At 35.9% G+C, this 18,535-nt stretch overlaps 1 protein-coding gene across 10 annotated transcripts in view; it reads right to left on the bottom strand.

Annotated features, from left to right (window-relative positions):
* SNAP91 (synaptosome associated protein 91) overlaps positions 1–18,535 on the bottom strand; it is a 131,741-nt gene that overhangs the window by 76,266 nt on the left and 36,940 nt on the right. For all 10 annotated transcript variants that reach the window (XM_033098619.1, XM_033098643.1, XM_033098612.1 and 7 more), the window contains 6 exons: positions 15,833–15,975; positions 15,096–15,171; positions 14,231–14,333; positions 12,343–12,436; positions 10,613–10,724; positions 4,036–4,142 (listed from right to left, as the gene is read on the bottom strand). In XM_033098619.1, the coding sequence (XP_032954510.1) occupies positions 4,036–4,142; positions 10,613–10,724; positions 12,343–12,436; positions 14,231–14,333; positions 15,096–15,171; positions 15,833–15,975 (635 nt within the window). The remainder of the gene's footprint in view (positions 1–4,035; positions 4,143–10,612; positions 10,725–12,342; positions 12,437–14,230; positions 14,334–15,095; positions 15,172–15,832; positions 15,976–18,535) is intronic.

Here is an 18,535-nt window from a genome sequence, read left to right on the forward strand (position 1 = left end):
GTGCTGAGTTAACTTCTTTCTTGGTCTCTCTTTTTCTTCCTTCTTTCCTTCTTTCTTTCCTTCCTTCCTTCCTTCCTTCCTTCCTTCCTCCCTCCCTCCCTCACTCCTCTCTCTCTCCTTTTTCTCTCTCTTTCTCATTCATTCACTCAATCATTCATTTAAATTTATTGGGGTGACAATGGTTACTAAAATGATATAGGTTTCAAGTATACGTTTCTGTAATACATCATCCTTTGCCTTTTCTATGACTAGATCAGTCTCGCTCAGTCTGGACACTATTGACATTTTGAAATAATTCTTTGTTGGGAGCTGTTTTGGGCACTGCAGTATATTTGCAAAATCTTTGACCTCTACCCACTGGATGCTAGTAGCCCTCCCCATCTTCTCTATTCATCCACTGATATAAGTGGGGTATTAAATTCCCCTACTATTATTGTATTGCTATCTATTTGTTAGTTACAACCAAAAATGTCTCCAGATGTGTCTTGGGGAGGAGGAGGGAGCAGAACTGCCCACTGTGGAGAACCACTGGTGTAGGGAGCACTGGCCCTCAACTTACTAAATCAACTTACTCTGGAGATTCCTCCCCAAAGTACAGACTTTAACTGCTAATGACTGAACTCTGGCTTTAGGGAAGCCACTGATGCTTCCCTATAATCACTCTGCTATACAAATTATGGAAATTATAAACTAAGGCAACTTCATTCCATTTATCTCCATATTTTAATACCTCTTTAGATGATCCATTAAAATATTAATATGAATGAAGTTGGCATTTTTTATTATATTTTAACAAATATAAATATTAAAAAATTTTTTTTCAGCTAAAGTTGGCATTCAATATTATTTTATATTTGTTTCAGGTGTACAGCATAGTGGTTAGATATTTATATAATTTATGCAGTGATCACCACAATTAGTCTAGGACCCACCTTGCACTATACATACCATTGCAACAATATGCATGGACCTAGAGGGTATTATGCTAAGTGAAATAAGTCAGAATGAGAAAGACAAATAAAATATGATTTCATTTGTATGTGGAATCTAAAGAATAAAATAAATGAACAAACAAAACTGAAACAGACTCATAGATACACAGAGCAAACTGATGGCTGCCACAGGGGAGGGCTGTTGGGGAGCTGGTAGGAAAAGGTGAAGGGATTAAGAAGTACAAATTGGTAGTTATAAAATAGTCATGGAGAAGTCAGCATTTTTAAAATAAATATATTATGGATCCCTAATATTAGAGTCACTTTGGTAAAGGATGATGTGTTTCTATTAAATGGATAATTCGGTTAAAGACACAATTTAGGAATTTTTCCTTGACATTGCTAATTTTACCACCCTGAACTTCTGAACCACAATGTAATTAGAGGATTGAGCTGAGGTGTGATTGTATTGCAGAAATCTCCTCACTTTCCGTCTGCAAATATTCTGGGAGACATAACTCCTACGACTTGCTATTTACCTTGAAATAGCAAACTAAAAATAACTTGGTTCTATAAAAGGGAAGTGTGTTCAGTAGAAATGCCTATTACCTGTAAAACCAACATTTTACAAAGCTTCAGTTGCCTGCTTTAGGAGTCTTTAATACAGTCACCGCTCCATATTCATGGATTCAAACAATCATAGATCGAAAATATTTGTAGTAAAAAGTTAAGTTGTTGCTGATGTGTACTGGGTATGTAGTTAGGTCTATGATGGTTATGTCTACATTGAGCATGTATAGGCTCTTTTTTCTTGTCCTTATTCCCTAAAGAATACAGTATACGTATTTATATAGCATTTACATTATATTAGATATTATAAGTCATCTACGGATGACTTAAAATATATGAGAGGATATGTGTAATTTATAGGCAAGCACTTTGACATTTTATATAAGGGACTTGAGCATCTGCAGATTTTGGTATCTGTAGGGGGCCCTGGAATCAATCCTCTGTGGATACTGAGGGACAATGATTCTTTAATAATACAAAACACGGTAAGCTTTCTGCACTTCAACAAATTCCTCTGGGAAATTTGAGTATTTCCATAGAAATTATTCTACTACTCTACATTTCTTTTAATATGATGAACAACTTATTGCTAACATTTGTCAAATACCCAAGACAGCTGAATTTTTTAAATGACATTCTGGAAGTCTTCTACACACTCTTTAGGCAAATGGTACTAACTACAGGATAGATATTGGGTATGAGTCCATACATCCACATACACTATACAAGTACTAACTGGAAGAAAAAGAAGCTTTGTACATTTGTCAAAAATTTCTGTATTAATCAATCATAACCAATCCACTAACACTGGTATTCAAACAATTAGCATTTAAATTATGAACAAAGTAATTTTAATGTGAAAGAAAACACAAATGATTATGGTTATCCATTGCAATTTAATGTTTATTATATTAAAAATAATTTTGTAAATTAATATCCATTCCATAAAACATTAATTATAATGTTCAAATATAAGTAAAATTTTTATTATTCAGTTATTTAAAGACAGGCTCTCAAAATGATGTCTTGACTTTTGTAGATCTCATTTACAATGGCCTGAATTGGGCCTATGCTAACGTCAAGAGACACAAAGTAAAATTTGACATGTAAAAATAAAAGGAACTGATAAACAACTACCCCTTTTCTCATGGAGACCTTGAGCTCAGCCTCATTAAGCTGATTATAGAAATGCATAATCCCAGACATCATATATCCAGCTCCTTAGTTATCAGATATAAACAATAACAAATGAGAAAACTGGGAAGCATGTACACCAGGAATTAGTGGAACAATGAAATAACCCGCTCTGAGTGCTTAGGCATAATTGATATTTCCACAGAAAGAAATCAGGCAAATTTTACTATATTATGTTGATAATTACAGTTAAACCATGGGGAAATCATACCAAATACAAAAAATTAAACTTGTGTAACAGCAAAAGCAAAAGTTTCAAGCAATTCTATCCTTCCTTAAAGACCAAACATGAACATGCTTTACTGTATATGTAATTTATATGTTAATCTTTACCTTTTGTTTCTCATGTTACATAAAAAATAGTTTTACTCTGATCACAAGCCATATGGATCAAAGCTGAAGAGGTAGCATTTTACAATATTATTTTGGTCTCAGAATTTGAATTTGACAATTATTATTCCTGCGAATAAATGAGACTTAAAGTATAACATGGGCTAGAATGCTTTTGAAATTGTATATATAATATGCTTGTTCTATGCTCTCTCCTCAAAATAGCAAAAACATAAATCCTCAAAAACATGGCATGAACGGCCCACGTCCAAGGCATCGTATGCTTTGATGTTTACCTTCAGAACCCCTTGCAGATATCACCTCTGCCAGTCCTAGCAATCAGTTAGTTGACATGCAAGATAAAAACCCATTTGTCATCTTACCAAAGGTCTACAATAACAATGCCATAATTCCCAATATGAGTATGAATCAATAATTGGATTTTATAAGAGAAAAGACCAACTTACAGATAACCCAAGAACATCAACTATATGGTTACAGTTATCTTGATTAAGTATAAAAAACATCCTTACGAAACAATTTATAAACTTTATAAAATCTATTATATTTTATGTTTTATTTTTTCATTGCTTCAATCATTGACAAGTAAGAAAGGTCAGATAGTTTATGATTTATCATTTACACACTAAGAATGGTGGACAGACTTTTCTAAGGCTTTTTTCTAGAGTTCAGTAAAAAGTAAGCACTTTCTTACAAAAATCACCATTAGATAGAATGGAGGAATGGATACCGTGCAAAGCAGTAAATGAGCTCATATCCAAGAAACCTTTATTTGAAGGTAGAATAATCATCTAATTGGGATATAGGAGTGCAAAGTACAGTTCTGAATGAAAAGTTGGATGAAATGATTTTTAAGGTTACTTCCAACCCTAATATAATGTAACTCTGTGGCAGAATGTCTTGCCAGACTATAAATTTTATCATTTACTCCAGGTACATGAGCTAATATTTTAAAATCATAGTCCCAACAAAGCTTAATATTACTTACCTCTGCAACTTTGAGAAATTCAGACACTCTTGTCATTCTAGTTAGAAATCGTTTGTAAATTTCTAGAGCATCTTTACACTGTCCTTTCTTCATTTCAAAAAACTTTTCTAGAAGAGATGGACATTTTGAAAAGAGTTTTATACTTGATTTTATTAAAGCTTATATTAACAGTATTACTTAAAACTTAAATACGTTTGAATCAAAACATTTGGCACCAAAATCTATGGGGTTCTAAGCACCTAAACAAGTGTGCTTAGAGTAGTTTTAAAAAGGTGTTACGTTCTAAGGTATGTCACGTGAAACTATTTAAATAATGAAAACACAGTTAAAGCAGAACATAAGAATTGTCACAACAGATTCAATTCATGACCCATATATAGCAGTATTCTGTTTTGGAAAACAGCATCAAATTCTTTATAACAATCTCAAAAGTTATGACTGCATTCAACAGCATTCTTATTTTCTTACTAGCTCACTATAAACCAATAATTTACACATCATAGAGCAATCATCTATTAAGTTCCCTGAATTAAAGAATTCTCTAAATTATCTACTCTGTATAAATTGATACTTCCTTTACTGACCATAAATTAACTCTTTCAAACATTATACAGTGTCTTTTAGATACAAAATAGTGAAGTTTTGTGAAAAACATTTGGTTTACTAAACTCTTCATGACCTTCCAATCTATAATTGCATCCTCTTGCTCAACCTGTAGCTTTCTAGACAGAAAAGCAGAGGATCGATCCATTTGCTGTTGTTCTTTTCTGCACTCCCAAGATTAGACTTCCCAGTCACTAAGGGACATTACGCTAAGCTCCATTACAATTGCAGCACGAGAGTGTATTTTTCTCCACAGTTTTGAAGAAAACCAGCAGTGTATCAATGTTTTTGCCAGCCAGTCATTCATTAAGTCACTCAGTCAATAATTGCTGACACTGCAGATGGAGATATTGCAGGCCAACGTCTACAATGGCTCCAAGACAACTTGGGTCACAGCCGATGGCTCACTATCTTCATTATTTAGTATCGGCACATGGTTAAACACAAGCTATTTTTGTATTCTCCCATACTGTAAAGTCCTTGATTTCATTCAGCATGTAATTTTACTAGCTCAAAAGTATTTTTAATTTTTTCAAGAAAGGTTTAATAATATATAATTACACAAAGAACTAATTATTGAGAGTAGCTACTCATTACCTCCTGTTGACTGTCTTTTCATAATTTTACTTTTAGCATGGACCACCCCTGTAGGGCACTCAAGGGAAGCAAAAAGATCAAGAAAATAAACACACACTGTGTTCTACATGTAAAGATTTGAGAGGGAAGTGAGTCTTTTAAAAAATGGCCAAATCTAAGGATACTTTCTTTTTCCACTGTATCCTGGGTTTTAATGATACAGATAGAATTATGGCGTGATAAAGGAACAAATCTTTTTTAGTTTAAACTTTTGAAAATAAGGACTTATTCTGGTAAAACATACTTTCATGCAAAACTAAAGATCAGAATAAAGGACTGAAATAACAGATTTGGGACTCATCATAATGGAGATAATAGGTTTTCCAGTGAAGAACATACTACAGAAAGAGAACGGTAGATGACTAGAAATTAATGTTAGCAAAAGCTCACATTTAGGAGAGATACGGAAGAGTAAGATCAGCCAGGAAATGAAAATGGGAAAATCTATCTTATTTGGATTACTGATAAACTCTCCCACCTGAAATAAAGGTAACTGGTTTTGAACTGCATATTATGGACAACAATCATTCCCCACTGAAGGTAAAACCTCCAAGAGCACTGTATTCAATGTGGGTGATTGGCTCATGAACCTCCATTTTATTTTTTCCCCTACACTCATGGAAGGCAGGGTTCTGGACGAAAATTTAGTTCTGCAAATCAGACAGACCTGTGGAAGATCTGGAAGGTGAAACTGAGGCAGAAGCTGTCTTTCCTGTACCTTTTTAGCTGTTTCTTAACACAACTTTTATGATCCTGGAAGTGTGAGATTATATTTTGGCAGCATTCTACAATCTACCCACCAGCTTCCTGGGTTTTGAGGAGTAATGATTTTCATCATAGCCACTTGATCTGGCTCCCTGTCACCTGGATTACAGCTTCCGGGATCCATTCCCCAGTTTCCTAGGGTTGCAAAGCAGCAGAGGTGGCAGCAGCAGCTTCTTGTTTTTAGCATACATTAAAGCGGTGGCCTCAGTAGTCACTTCCCTAGTGTGTAAGAACTTACTATTTCTGTAGTCATCTCAGGAGACTGAGTCTAGAACCAGTTCCCGTAGGCTTCCAATAATTACATAAACACACAACTCCATGTATTAAATCCCTTTTTATTTAGAATACGTAGAGTGGTTTCTGTGTCTTGAATAGACAATAGTACTAAGTACAAGAAGTGGTTGTAGAAATCAGACCCTCAAAAATGGGAATCTGGGATTAGAGATGTAATCTGATTGGATTCCAAGGCAGTGATGAGCACCTGCAGCTATTGGAAAATTGGAGTCTCATAGTCTGTGCTCCACAGGAGCAAAATAATTACTTAAATGATCATCTATCATTTTCTGAAATGAGCACCCGGAATGAAGCTTATCAAACCAAGTAACTGCTGGGATACACCACCATGATGGGAACAAGGCAAGCAGAACTGTGTGTGGATGGCTGCTCTTTATTGGAAAGCTTAAAAGGAAAATGAGAACACAAGATTTTAAATTATTGACTCAAGGCTCCATTCAGACTGGGGTACTTTAAGCTTCCCTAAAATAACCTCAGCTCTTGCAGATACAGGTCTGTCATAGCTGGAAGTCAGATAGAGAGTCTAATCTGATGAGCTGCCAAACTATAACATATGTGGGTAAGTTAAATTTCCAGCCTCACCATGGTCTCCTTTGTGAAAGTTAAGATATTAATTATGAAAGAAAACTGGAAAAAAAGCCCTTGGGTAGATTTTAACCCAAATGAGCTATACATGCTGAAAAAATCTTTTCCCTCTCAATTTCAAGAAGCTGGTCCTGCCTACCTTGGAGAGCCTGTAATCAACCCACCTCTCATGAGGGAATCAAAATTCTCCCCATGCCCTATCCCTCTACTTCTTACCCCTTCCCCCTGCCAAGTGCCTCAGTACCTAGAATGAAATTAGAATGCAGCAATTCCAGCATGCTTGAGGGAGACAAGCACAAAATCTGACCCAGGAGGAAAAAATATACATACTAAAAGAAGTGCAAGATTTTGTAAATTTACGTTCGCAATAGGATGGTCAGACAAAATGCAAGATACTACGTTAAATTTAAATTGTAAATAACAAATCATTTTTAGTATGCGGATGTCCCCAACATTGCGTGTATTAATACAAAGAAAGTCATTCATGTTGCCCTGAATACAAATTTAACTGGGCGTCTTGTATTTTTTCCCTCTTCTGAGCAGAAATGAAGGATTATTACATTAGATTTTAGAGTGTAATTCATCATTTATCAATTTGGGTGAACATACCAAAAAGTGGGGATTCAAAATGCTAGCCTGAGCACCTAGAAGTGGCTCTAACACACTGGTGCACAAACTGAAGTCCCCAGACCAGCAGCAGTAGCACTGCTCAGGACCTTATCAGAAATGCAAATTCTCAGGCCCTTCCCCAGACCTACTGAATTAGAAACTCTGGGTTAGGGTCCAGCAACCTGAATTTCAATCAGCCCTCCAAGTATTCTTGAGGAAGTTCCTAGAAGCATAGCCAAGGCTCTTTTTCGTCTCCTGTAAAGGAACCATTATCAGAGTGACTATGCACAGGGGAAAGTGACATACTTTTCAGGGACACACTAAGCTGATGCTACTCAGTGGGGACCCAAAATGTCACTTACGTTCTATCAGTCTGAGCAGAGGCTTCATGAGGATTAGGGGATAAAGGAAAATTATGTCCAGTGGATGCATGAAAATATCTGCGGTTATTTCCCCAATTTTATGTATAGTTGGAATAGATATACTTTGAAACTAGCAGAGTCCTCCCAGTGGTTCCCTAATCTCTGCAAAGATACAGGGCTAGCATTCCATCATTTCTCCAGTTAACCTGAATATCTGGTTTGTGCAAAAGATGAATAGACTGTAGAGAGTAACAGTAGGTTACTGTAAACTTAATCAGTGATCACCCCCTACTTGCAGAGATCCAGATAATGTCCTCCTTAGCAATGTAAAATCAGCACAGTTCCCGACCAGCAGCTATCAAACTAGCAAATTCTTTTATCTCTATCCCAATAAACAGACCCCATCAAAAGTAGTTAGCTTTCATCTCGCAGGGATGCCAGTACACTCTGTCTTATTTCAAGGATATCAACTTCTCTGGCTGTCATAATCCCAGGGGATATCACTTTGATGACATTAGGCTGCTTTTATCTAGAGGGCAAGAATTTCAGGTATGTTAGGAGCCTTGATAAGACACATGCAAATCAAAGGGTAAGAGATAGAATTTATGAAAGTTCAGGGACCTGATACCTCAGTGAAGTTTCTGCAGGTCCAAAAGTCCCCTTTGTGTGAAAGACAAATTACTTCACCTTGTCCTCCCTATAACTAAAGCGCAAGCAAAAGTTTGCTGAGCTTTTGTGGTTTTGGTGGTAACTTGTACACATGCATGTATTGCTCTAAACAGAGTATCTGCTATGGTGTCAAACATAAGAAGGGTCCAGATGAAGGGAAGGCTCTGCAACTGCTCCAAACTGGGGCCACACAGGCCTTTGTTCCAGCAGATCTGAAGGCACTCAAGTTGCTGGCAGCAGATGCGAATGCTGCAGAATGCCTCTGGCACACTAGAATAGGATAAGAAAGTAGAAGAAGCTCCAGTGCTTTGGAGCAGAGCCACGTTTGCTTCAGACAGTAACTGATACCCTTTGGAATATTTGCTCTTGACTTGTTTCTAGAGACTTAAGATTCTGACCACAGAATATCAAGTAATCGTAAGATCTCAAGTATTATACCAAACCATAAAGTTGGACAAGTGCAGGAGTGCTCCATCATGACATTGAAGCTGTACATCAGAGATCAGCCTCAAGCACATCCGGAATAACCATGTAGGTTGTAGGAACAGATGGCTCTTATTCTCAGGGCACCTACTCTTCTGTACTGCCATTTCTCCCTCAAATTACACCTATGACCTCTGGGGAGTTCCCTATCACCAGCTAGCTGAAGAAAAATAGATCTCAAACTTGGTTTAGAGATGGTTTCTCATGCTGGCACCAGCTGAAGAGGTTTGCTGAATCATTATATCCCCACAAATGGGTGGCCTTGACAATAGAAAGAAATCTTGTATTATAAGCCAAGCTTTAAGCAATATATCTATCTGATTTTCCACTTTATGTTGAAGGAAAGATGGTGAGATGTATGGAACTACATGAAAATATGTGCAGTAACTAACTGCTGGCCTGGATAACCACGGACTTGGAAAAAATAAAATTGGAAGATTGGTGAAAGAAAGTCTTGAGAAAAGGTAGTGGATGGACCTCTCAAACTGAATCAAGAGCATGAGACTATTTCCATCCCTGGCAAATGCAGACCAAAGGGCATATACATCAAAAAAAAAGCTCTCAATAATTGGAGGCTAAGAGGGATCCATAGGTTGATGAACAACGTGTCCATTATATCAGAAATGGAGGTTATGAATAGGTTCAACCACATGGGCTGATATATGTGCTATCATTGCTAAGTCTTTAGCCTGTCAATACTCAAGATCAATGCTGAACTCCCACCATCGCATTATACTCCAGGGAGTATGGAGTCATCCACCAGGTAACAGAATAAGGAGTAATTCCAAGGGAGAAGAGAAGCAATCTCTATACTGTAACAGACAGTTTATCCTGGATATGGATTTACCATCTCTGCTCATATTGCTCTGCCAGAACAACCATCTGGGGAATTACTCACCATCATGGTATCTCACACAACACTGCCTCTATTTTTACTGCACAAGAAGTGAGACAACAGACTCACCCCACAGAATTCATCAGTCTTAGCACGAATCCCATCAGTCCAGAAGTAGCTGGCCTTACATAATGATGGAATGGTTTGCAGAAGAATCCATTTCAAACCTGCTCTATAAATATACTTTAAGAAGTCAGGGATTCTAGTATGTACTCTGAACTGTTGATCAGTATATGGTACACTGTTCACCACAGCTAGAGTACATGGGTCTGAGAATCTAGGAGCGAGAGTCGCCCCTCTCACTATTATACTTAATGAGATGGCTTCCTGTTTCCTGCACATCCCCAGGATGTGGTATCAGCGATAGCTGTTAGCAGAGATGAGCAGTTATTTATTGTTATGGGACTTATTCCAAGACACAAACCTAGAACCTACTCCTTCAGGCATTCTAGAATTTCGTAAGCACCAAAATTCCTGTATGAAATCCCTTCCTCCTTAAAACGTCTAGAGTGCTTTCCGTTTCCCGCACTTAATTTTGACTGATGTCAGAATCCACAGATAAATGTGACCTGAATGAATCATATATTTAGATTTTTAGGTATTTCGTCTGCAGTAACCAAATCTTTGAATTCTTGTAAGTCTTTATTCAAAGACACCATTCAGTAGTTCTACCTACCAAGTAAGTTAATAACTCCATCATTGTAGCAAGCAAAAAGTTTGATAAGATCTTTGAAAAGAAGCATAAATGCAGCATTTATGACACCATTTGTTAGCTCATTTGGATGCACCTGGAAGGAAATGAAAATTTAATATGTTAAATCACATCAAATGACAGTTTTTCTCAGAGCATGTTAAAATATCTTAAATGATTACTAAGAAATTCATTCATATTCTACAAATGTTGTATAATTCTTTTAGTAACCCTACTAGTATCAAAAGATAGATTTCATTTTTTTTGCTTCAATTTAATACCTTGAAGTGAGTCCTATTAATTATAGGACACATACATTCTATTTGATCAGTGAGCTATAGATTACTCAAATCCAGCTTTTGAACATCCAGTCTTTTGTTGCTTTTACCATGTTACATTTACATTCTTCCACTTCCGCTATGAAATGTTCTCTGAGAAAGGGTTCGGGCTCCACGGGCCTGCAGTGACTCAGTGAGGAAGCACAGCATGGGGAATAGGTTACCAGCTGCCCCTAAAACAATTCTTGAGACTCGCAGCATTCACCCATCCACCAAATACTCTAATCACCAACACAAAGAAGAATAATCCCCCAATGCTTGTTCACAACTTCTCAAGCTCTGTTCTTTTTCCCTTTATGACTTTTCTCCTTTAAGATAGTAGTACCATTACTAAGGGCAAGAAAGGCAAACAAGAATAAATGCACAAAAAGAAAAAAAGTTGAGAGAAGTAATTCCATAAATACCTAGTGAAGTCCTTACTATATCATCTGTCAAAAAACAAGATGATTTGCTGCTTTTACTGAAATGTCATAGGAGTTGGGTGTTGTGACTAAAGCTCAATCACAGATTAAACCAGGCAATTGTAACAGATTTTAAGTTATTGATATTTGAGGAAAATTGTTTTAAACCACCACCAAAATAGAGGAAAGCTAACAATGTGACTTAAGAATCTTACTACTTGTCAGAATATTTTATTTTAATGAATCAGATATGTTTATTTAAACTTTTTATCTTGAAATAACTGTAAATCCATAAGCAGTTGTAAAAAATATAGAGATTCTCATGTACCATCTACCCATTTTCTCACAATGGTAATATCTTATAAAACTCTAGTGATACAATCTACCAATCTTATTCAGATTTCCCCTATTTTACTTGTGTTCATTTGTGTGTGTGTATGTATGTGTGTGTGTTCAGTTCTATGTAGTCTTATCACATGTGAGGTTAGTGTATTTACTACCACAACCAAGATACAGGTATGGTTTTAAGAGACCAGTTATGTTGGTATTGCCAGGAAGAAAGATCAAGAAAGAACAAAAATAATTCTCTTTGGTGGACAATGTCATTTAAGCAGTCTCTATAAAATGGCTTCTAACAGCAGGTGGCGTTGCTTAGCTTCCTGAAGGTACATTTGCAGCTACATCCTCTCAAACACAATGGGCGACTACCATCCTGCTCCAAACATGGGGTTCCAAGAACGCATTACTCATATATTTCCATGACTTAAGTAAATACCGGGTAAACTGCTCAGACAATCTGGGCAGCCCAAATCATCTCTACTGTGCTAACAGCCTAAACTAAGTGTTTATCTAATTCGTTTCAATGAGGGAGATCAAAATCTGCTTCCTGAGGATATTCCCAGCTTTATCTAGAGCCCACCTTCAAATAAAAGACAATATTGATTGTGTGAGAAACGCTTGCCAGTGACATACATACATCAAATTCAAGCAGTGCATCAATCTGTCCCTGTAGTATTGGCATACTCTTCAGTAGCTTTTCAGGAGCCATTGTCCTCATTACGCCATCAGCCCTACAATTTTTTTAAAAAAGAGAAAGATAAAACTTCCTCGTATATGGAAAATTCAAGACCACATGCATTGTTCTAAGCTGTTTTTCCCCTATTTCCTTGTTAATTGTGTGGGATTATTTTGAGACCCGAAGAGGTTATATTCGACTTCCCTTTCTGTACTACTTCCTCTAATCTGTTCTCATTCTTCAAACACACAGGCAATGCTTTCTTTCACATCTGCACTGCCTTCAGGAAGAAAGCAGTGTGGTCTGGATAAAAGAGGTCAGCTGAATTTCTGAAAGGATTTTTCTAAATCTATAACAGAGATAATACTATTAAAAATGCAAGTTTCCTAAATGTCAGTCTGTTTCTGAGAAAGGGAGCGAAACCATGTCTTAGAAGTCTTCCAAACCTGTAGCACTGGGAGCACAGACGTTACACTATGAAGCATCAGTGAAGAAACATGCATGCGGATATGCGTAGTTTGGCCATAAGGAGCACTAGCTATAGAGATCACAACTGGAAGTTAGTGCTGGAGGCTGTGTCAGAGAGGGCACTGAACCCCGTACCACCCACAGGTCTCTTAGGGAGTCCCTGTATCCAGTGATGGTGAAGGATTCGCAGCACTGAAGTACCTGAGGAAAATACCGAGGTGAAATGAACAGGCTGATAATGACAACTTTCAGGGTCTTTCCCACTTCAGCGGTAGGGAAAGCACCCCAAACTGTCCTTACGTGCCCATGAACAGGTGCAGAAGTTTCTAAGAAGGCTGTGGACCTGTGGTAGAGAGGCCACAATGCAGGTGGGAACATCAACATTGGTTGCCCAGGGCTATGTTAAAAGTCAGTGGACGGTGTATGAACTAGAATAATCTCTAAAAAGAAGGGGATGAAGTAAAAATCTTATTTTTTTTAAATTAAAGTTTATTGGGGTGACAAGTGTAAGTAAAGTTACATAGGTTTCAGGTGTACAATTCTGTAATTTTATAAAATGGTCATCCACAAGAAATCAATTTATTTTGAATAAGCAAGTTTATATTGCTCACTACTATGATAAAGAAAAAAGTTCAAAGTTAAGGTTAGGTGAGCTATTAGGAAAATAGAATTTAGCTTTCTGTGTGGATTCTTGAGACTAAAATATTAAGCCTCCTACACCTACAACATCTTGTCATTATTTCAAGTTAGGAACAGATACAAGATTTGCACAAACTTTTGGCTGAACACTTGTGATTAAATTCAAACATCTTTTCAGAGGGAAATACATGTTAATTATTAACTAAAATGCAAATTTTCAATGAGGCTTAATTAATGGTTAATATTAATGATTAGTACAATTATAGTGTGTATATGCGCATGCGTGCACACATGTGTGAAATACTAGAATGGTATGACCTCTCAAAAACAGATCTCTACTGTATACACAGTTCAGTTTCACCTCAACCAAAATACATTGAAGTAACTATTGTGATCTATATCTACTGTATTTCTAAATGAACTATATTTAAATTCTCCCCATTTAAAATTTAAAAGTATATGTTTTTAAGAATTTTGCATTGATTTTAACAAATAAAGTTTTGTCATGTCAACTCTGAGCAGAAAGACAGACTTCCTGCATGAAAATATAAATAAAGTAACGCATATTTCAACCTCAAGGCTAACTTCTATAATATTATTAATCAAGTTTCTTTTTTTGGGTGATTGTAAACTTGTCCTTCATAAACAAAATTAGTTGGCATTTAAGCTTAGTTAAAATAAAGGTTGCTTCAAAAACTTATTCTGCTCAAATAAGTACATATAAGAAAGGAAAAAAACATACCCTTTTTTCACTCTGGCAAAATCAAATGCCATCTGTCTGTAAGAAAAAGCCTTTTCATTCAAATATCTACTATAGCGCCTTATGAAGGTAGACATATCATAACCTGGGGGAAGGAGCAGAAGAAATTAAACTAATTAATAAAATACCTTCAATTGTGCTTTGCTTAGTACCAATTTTTTTTAACTTCCCAAATGTAAATAATTCTAGGACGAGGTCAATAAGTGTTATCAGATAGGCCTCATTTAAAATCCTACTACAGGAAAAAATATTTTTGGCATGAGACATTCCAGGACTATTCAGATTAGTTATGCTACCTGCCTTGTACAGACAGTCTGCTCTGATTTTTCCCTGCATTTTTGTTCACTGTTTCAAATAACCGCCTGTTTCAGACTTAACACGTGTAGCTCTCTGAGAATTATCCACTTGCTTGGTGTGCTTATCTCACACATAATAGCAACCAGTAAATATGACGAATGAAAAAATGATTGCAATTCGAATTTTATTAAGTTATAATGAACATTTCTTTAAGACTGGAATCTTTTTTTTTTAATTCACAAAGTATCTTTCATTTCATTGCTTCCTGCACCTTCAAAAACAAACAACTGTGGGTCTAACATATCCACTTTTTAAGGTAAACACTGAAAAAGACACACATAAAATCAACATATAATTTATATGCAAAGTTATCTAACAACAAAATATTTTAAAACTACTATAAACTAACTATATGCTTTTACATTTTTTCGTAAGCACCCAGGGGAACTATCAATTACAATGATTTTGGATTAATAACCTCACTTCAAAAATAAAAATAATCTGCATCAAAAACATTAGCAACAAAATGATAAAACGCAAGTATTCTCACCATGGGATCCACTTTTGTCCAAAAAATTGCTGAGATTGAATAGTGTATTTCTAGATGCCAAATACTGAATAAATCTCTGAAAAACAAAAATACTAAAATTAAACACCAATATTCTCAAATCATAGCTTTAAATAATTTCTGATTCTAAAGGGAATTTTTTATTTTTTACAAATTCTCACTATGATCTCTTTTCATTCAGTTATGAAGCTTCCTAGTCTGTTTTCTCTGTGGGAGGAATAAAAGACTAAATAATACTGAATTAGAATTAAATTATCTTATCTTTCATTTCTGTATATAACAGAAACATTGCAATTTAATAGGACTCAGTAAGCATCCCATATAAAATGGGTAATTTTTATTTTATTAATATTTTCCAAAATTAAACATTTTTATAACAGCAATTTTCACTTAAAGGTACAATGAATATTTCCTATGGGAAAAATAATCTTATTGTTCCTTTCTCCTAACATTTTTGCCCACTAATATATTTACATGATACATACATTTTAGGTACCAGTAATATTCAATAGTTCAATCCAAGAAAATGCCTAACTTAACTTTCATTTTTTTGAAAATAGCTAAATAGAAGATTAAAATTATACTCTATATGATTTTCAACCATAGATTTCCCCTTTTTCTCCTAATTGATGGAAATGCAAAGGACCTTAAGTCATCACCATACTCTTCTGTAAAAGCCTCCCTCCTCCATCAAGGAAAGAGAAGTTTACTTAGTTTACCTCATTTCCGTGCACCATGAGATGATGTGTTGTGACTAAAGCTTTAAATACAACCACCCAGCTACTGTTTGTTGCCCGCTCAAAGAGCGTGTCGGCCATCTGAGGAATATTAACATTGGTCTCATTGGTAGCCTGGATCAAATCTATGAAAATAGAAGATATCAATTAATGATATAAATCATTACATACAAAAATTCATTTCAAATTTAAAATTTTTAAACCTATTTACTAAAATATGAATCTGAAATTGCTTTTCATAAAATGAAAAAGAATTAAACTGTGATATTTTCACACATTTTTTATGGATACATAAATATATTTGTTACCCAATGTATTTGTTTTCTCTTGAACTTATTTTTTTTTATTGAATCCTCTTCTGTACCCTTTTCTGATGTCATTTATCTCTTTTCTGATACCAATGTCATTTTTGAAAATTACAAACTCCAAGAAAGCTAAGCCTCATATTAATCTTCTTTGTTTTCCCTCCAAGCACAATTGAATCAAATATGTGGACACTTAACTCTATGCACCATTTGAAGTCAATAACATGAATGTATTTTTTTTAAATACTATAGCTAGAAGCATAGTTCACTTGGATTTTAATCTTGATAGATGCTAATAAATACAATCTTGACAGATGCTAATAAATACACTTGTCCTGTAAGTGGCAGAATGAGAGCAAATAGCAAGTGAAACAGGAAAGAATTCTACTACGCCCATCTAAGCTTTTACAGAACATCATGCATGCATTAAATTACTATAATTTGACTTGAATTGCTAAGAGAGTAAACCTTTAAAATACATTCACCATCCACATCTACATATAATCTGTATGATTCCAGGTGTATCTCAGGACAAATTATTTTTATATAGTGGCCAAGAGGGGCTGCCTAGCATTCAGAAAATGTGGTGCTGTCAAAAAGTTAGCTGAGGCAACCAAAGATATGTGCTAAGAAGAGAAGCTAAGCCACACTGAGGCAGCGTGGATGTCAGAGAAAACAATACCCTATGACTTCTTTTGCAGGCAATACCCGCCATGCAGAGAAGAACTGCATATGATACCCAGTTCCTAAGAAATCCCACACAACAAATACAGAGACAAACCCATGCTTTTCCTTACTCAAAATCCATACTCAGTAATCATTAAACTGTGCATTTGTTTTATGCATTTCTCTATTTTATAACAAGGTTTAAAAAGCTGATATTCCATCACTGAAATAGCTCTTCTAGACTAAAGGGTATCAATAATTGTTCTGAATTATAAATGGACCAAATGAGGCTTATTTCTTACTTTATATATATTTTTAAAATTCCAGTCATCGTTCCTATCCCCTTAACACCCCTCCCTCAGTATTTTCCTTTATTGGAATGCTATCCAACCTTCAAGAAATCTTTCCTGGTCCCTTTTAAATGCAGCCCCAAGTGACCTCCCTCTGCTTTAAAACCTGCGGCATTTTGTTCTTGCCGGATGTTCCGATTAGATGTGTATGTGTCATAAGTTCCTATGATATCAAAGCTCCCTGAGGATGCAAACAGTCATACCAATGTCTGTTTCCTGTGCAGCACTTCTCAGAGCACTACGCACAATAAAAATTTGTTGAACAAAATGTACAAAACCCACATTTTAGCCCAAAATATGAAGTTATTTGAAAAAGAAAAATCACTACATTATAACATTGTTTTCTGAGCCTATATCATGGGACCATTTTATACTTGAAATTCTGTGTTAGTTATAAATTCCTCTATTTGTTTATTTATTGAACTGAGCTCTAGAGATACAGAAATGTGGCGCTGGTCAGAGGAGACAAACACATATTCAGATAATAGAGAAATTCCTGTTAGAGATGAGTAAAGAGAGGCAGTAATAGAGCAGAAAGAGCCCATCCAGAACTCAGCTTAGCTCCTGCCTAGAAGTGTGACCCTAGGCAAATTCCTTAATGTCTCTTTTAAATGGGGGTAATAATTACTACCTTTCAGGGCTATTCTAGGATTGCAAATGGTCTGAAAAAAGTAGGCATCCAAAATAAATGTTTATAAATATGCTATACATAGAGTGTACTGCATTATGAGAACACAGCGGGTTATTAGGAAGGACTCCAGGGGAAGACCCTAAAGTCAACTATGACACGAGAGAGGAGTGAGAAGTACATTTCTAGTAAATATGCAAAAACACTCCCATAAGAGGTGTTGTGTCCTTGGAGAACTGTGGTGGTCTGGGGGCTGGGTGTGGGCAGGAATTTAAGAGCTACGGAATGGCCAGTGAGGGAATCTCACACGTGACATTAAAGAGTTTGGACTCTACTAAGGGGATACCCGGGAAAGGTATCAATAAGATTTCATTTTTACAGTCAACCACATTATTCAGCAACTGCTAAACACGACCTGCGAGGTAAACAGAAGCACAGAATAAGGAATAATCATCTTTGTCTAGAGATATTACAAGACAGAAAAATGGTGAAGTTAGAAAGCTCAGTTGAGACTCAGAGATGAGGCGAACCTAAACTAATGAAATAGCACTGGAGGTGGAAGAGATAATGAATGGAGCGGAAAGGTATTTAGGAGGTACAACTGACAGGATTTACAGGTGAGTAAATGGATATTAAGAGGTGAAGGGAAAAGGAATCCTGAACAAATCAAGGTTTCTGGTTTGGGGTCCTGTAAATGCTTTTTACTGAAATAGGAGGAAAGTTGTTTTCAAAGGAG

This window comes from Rhinolophus ferrumequinum, chromosome 3, assembly GCF_004115265.2.
Source record: "Rhinolophus ferrumequinum isolate MPI-CBG mRhiFer1 chromosome 3, mRhiFer1_v1.p, whole genome shotgun sequence".
Lineage (NCBI taxonomy): Eukaryota > Metazoa > Chordata > Mammalia > Chiroptera > Rhinolophidae > Rhinolophus > Rhinolophus ferrumequinum.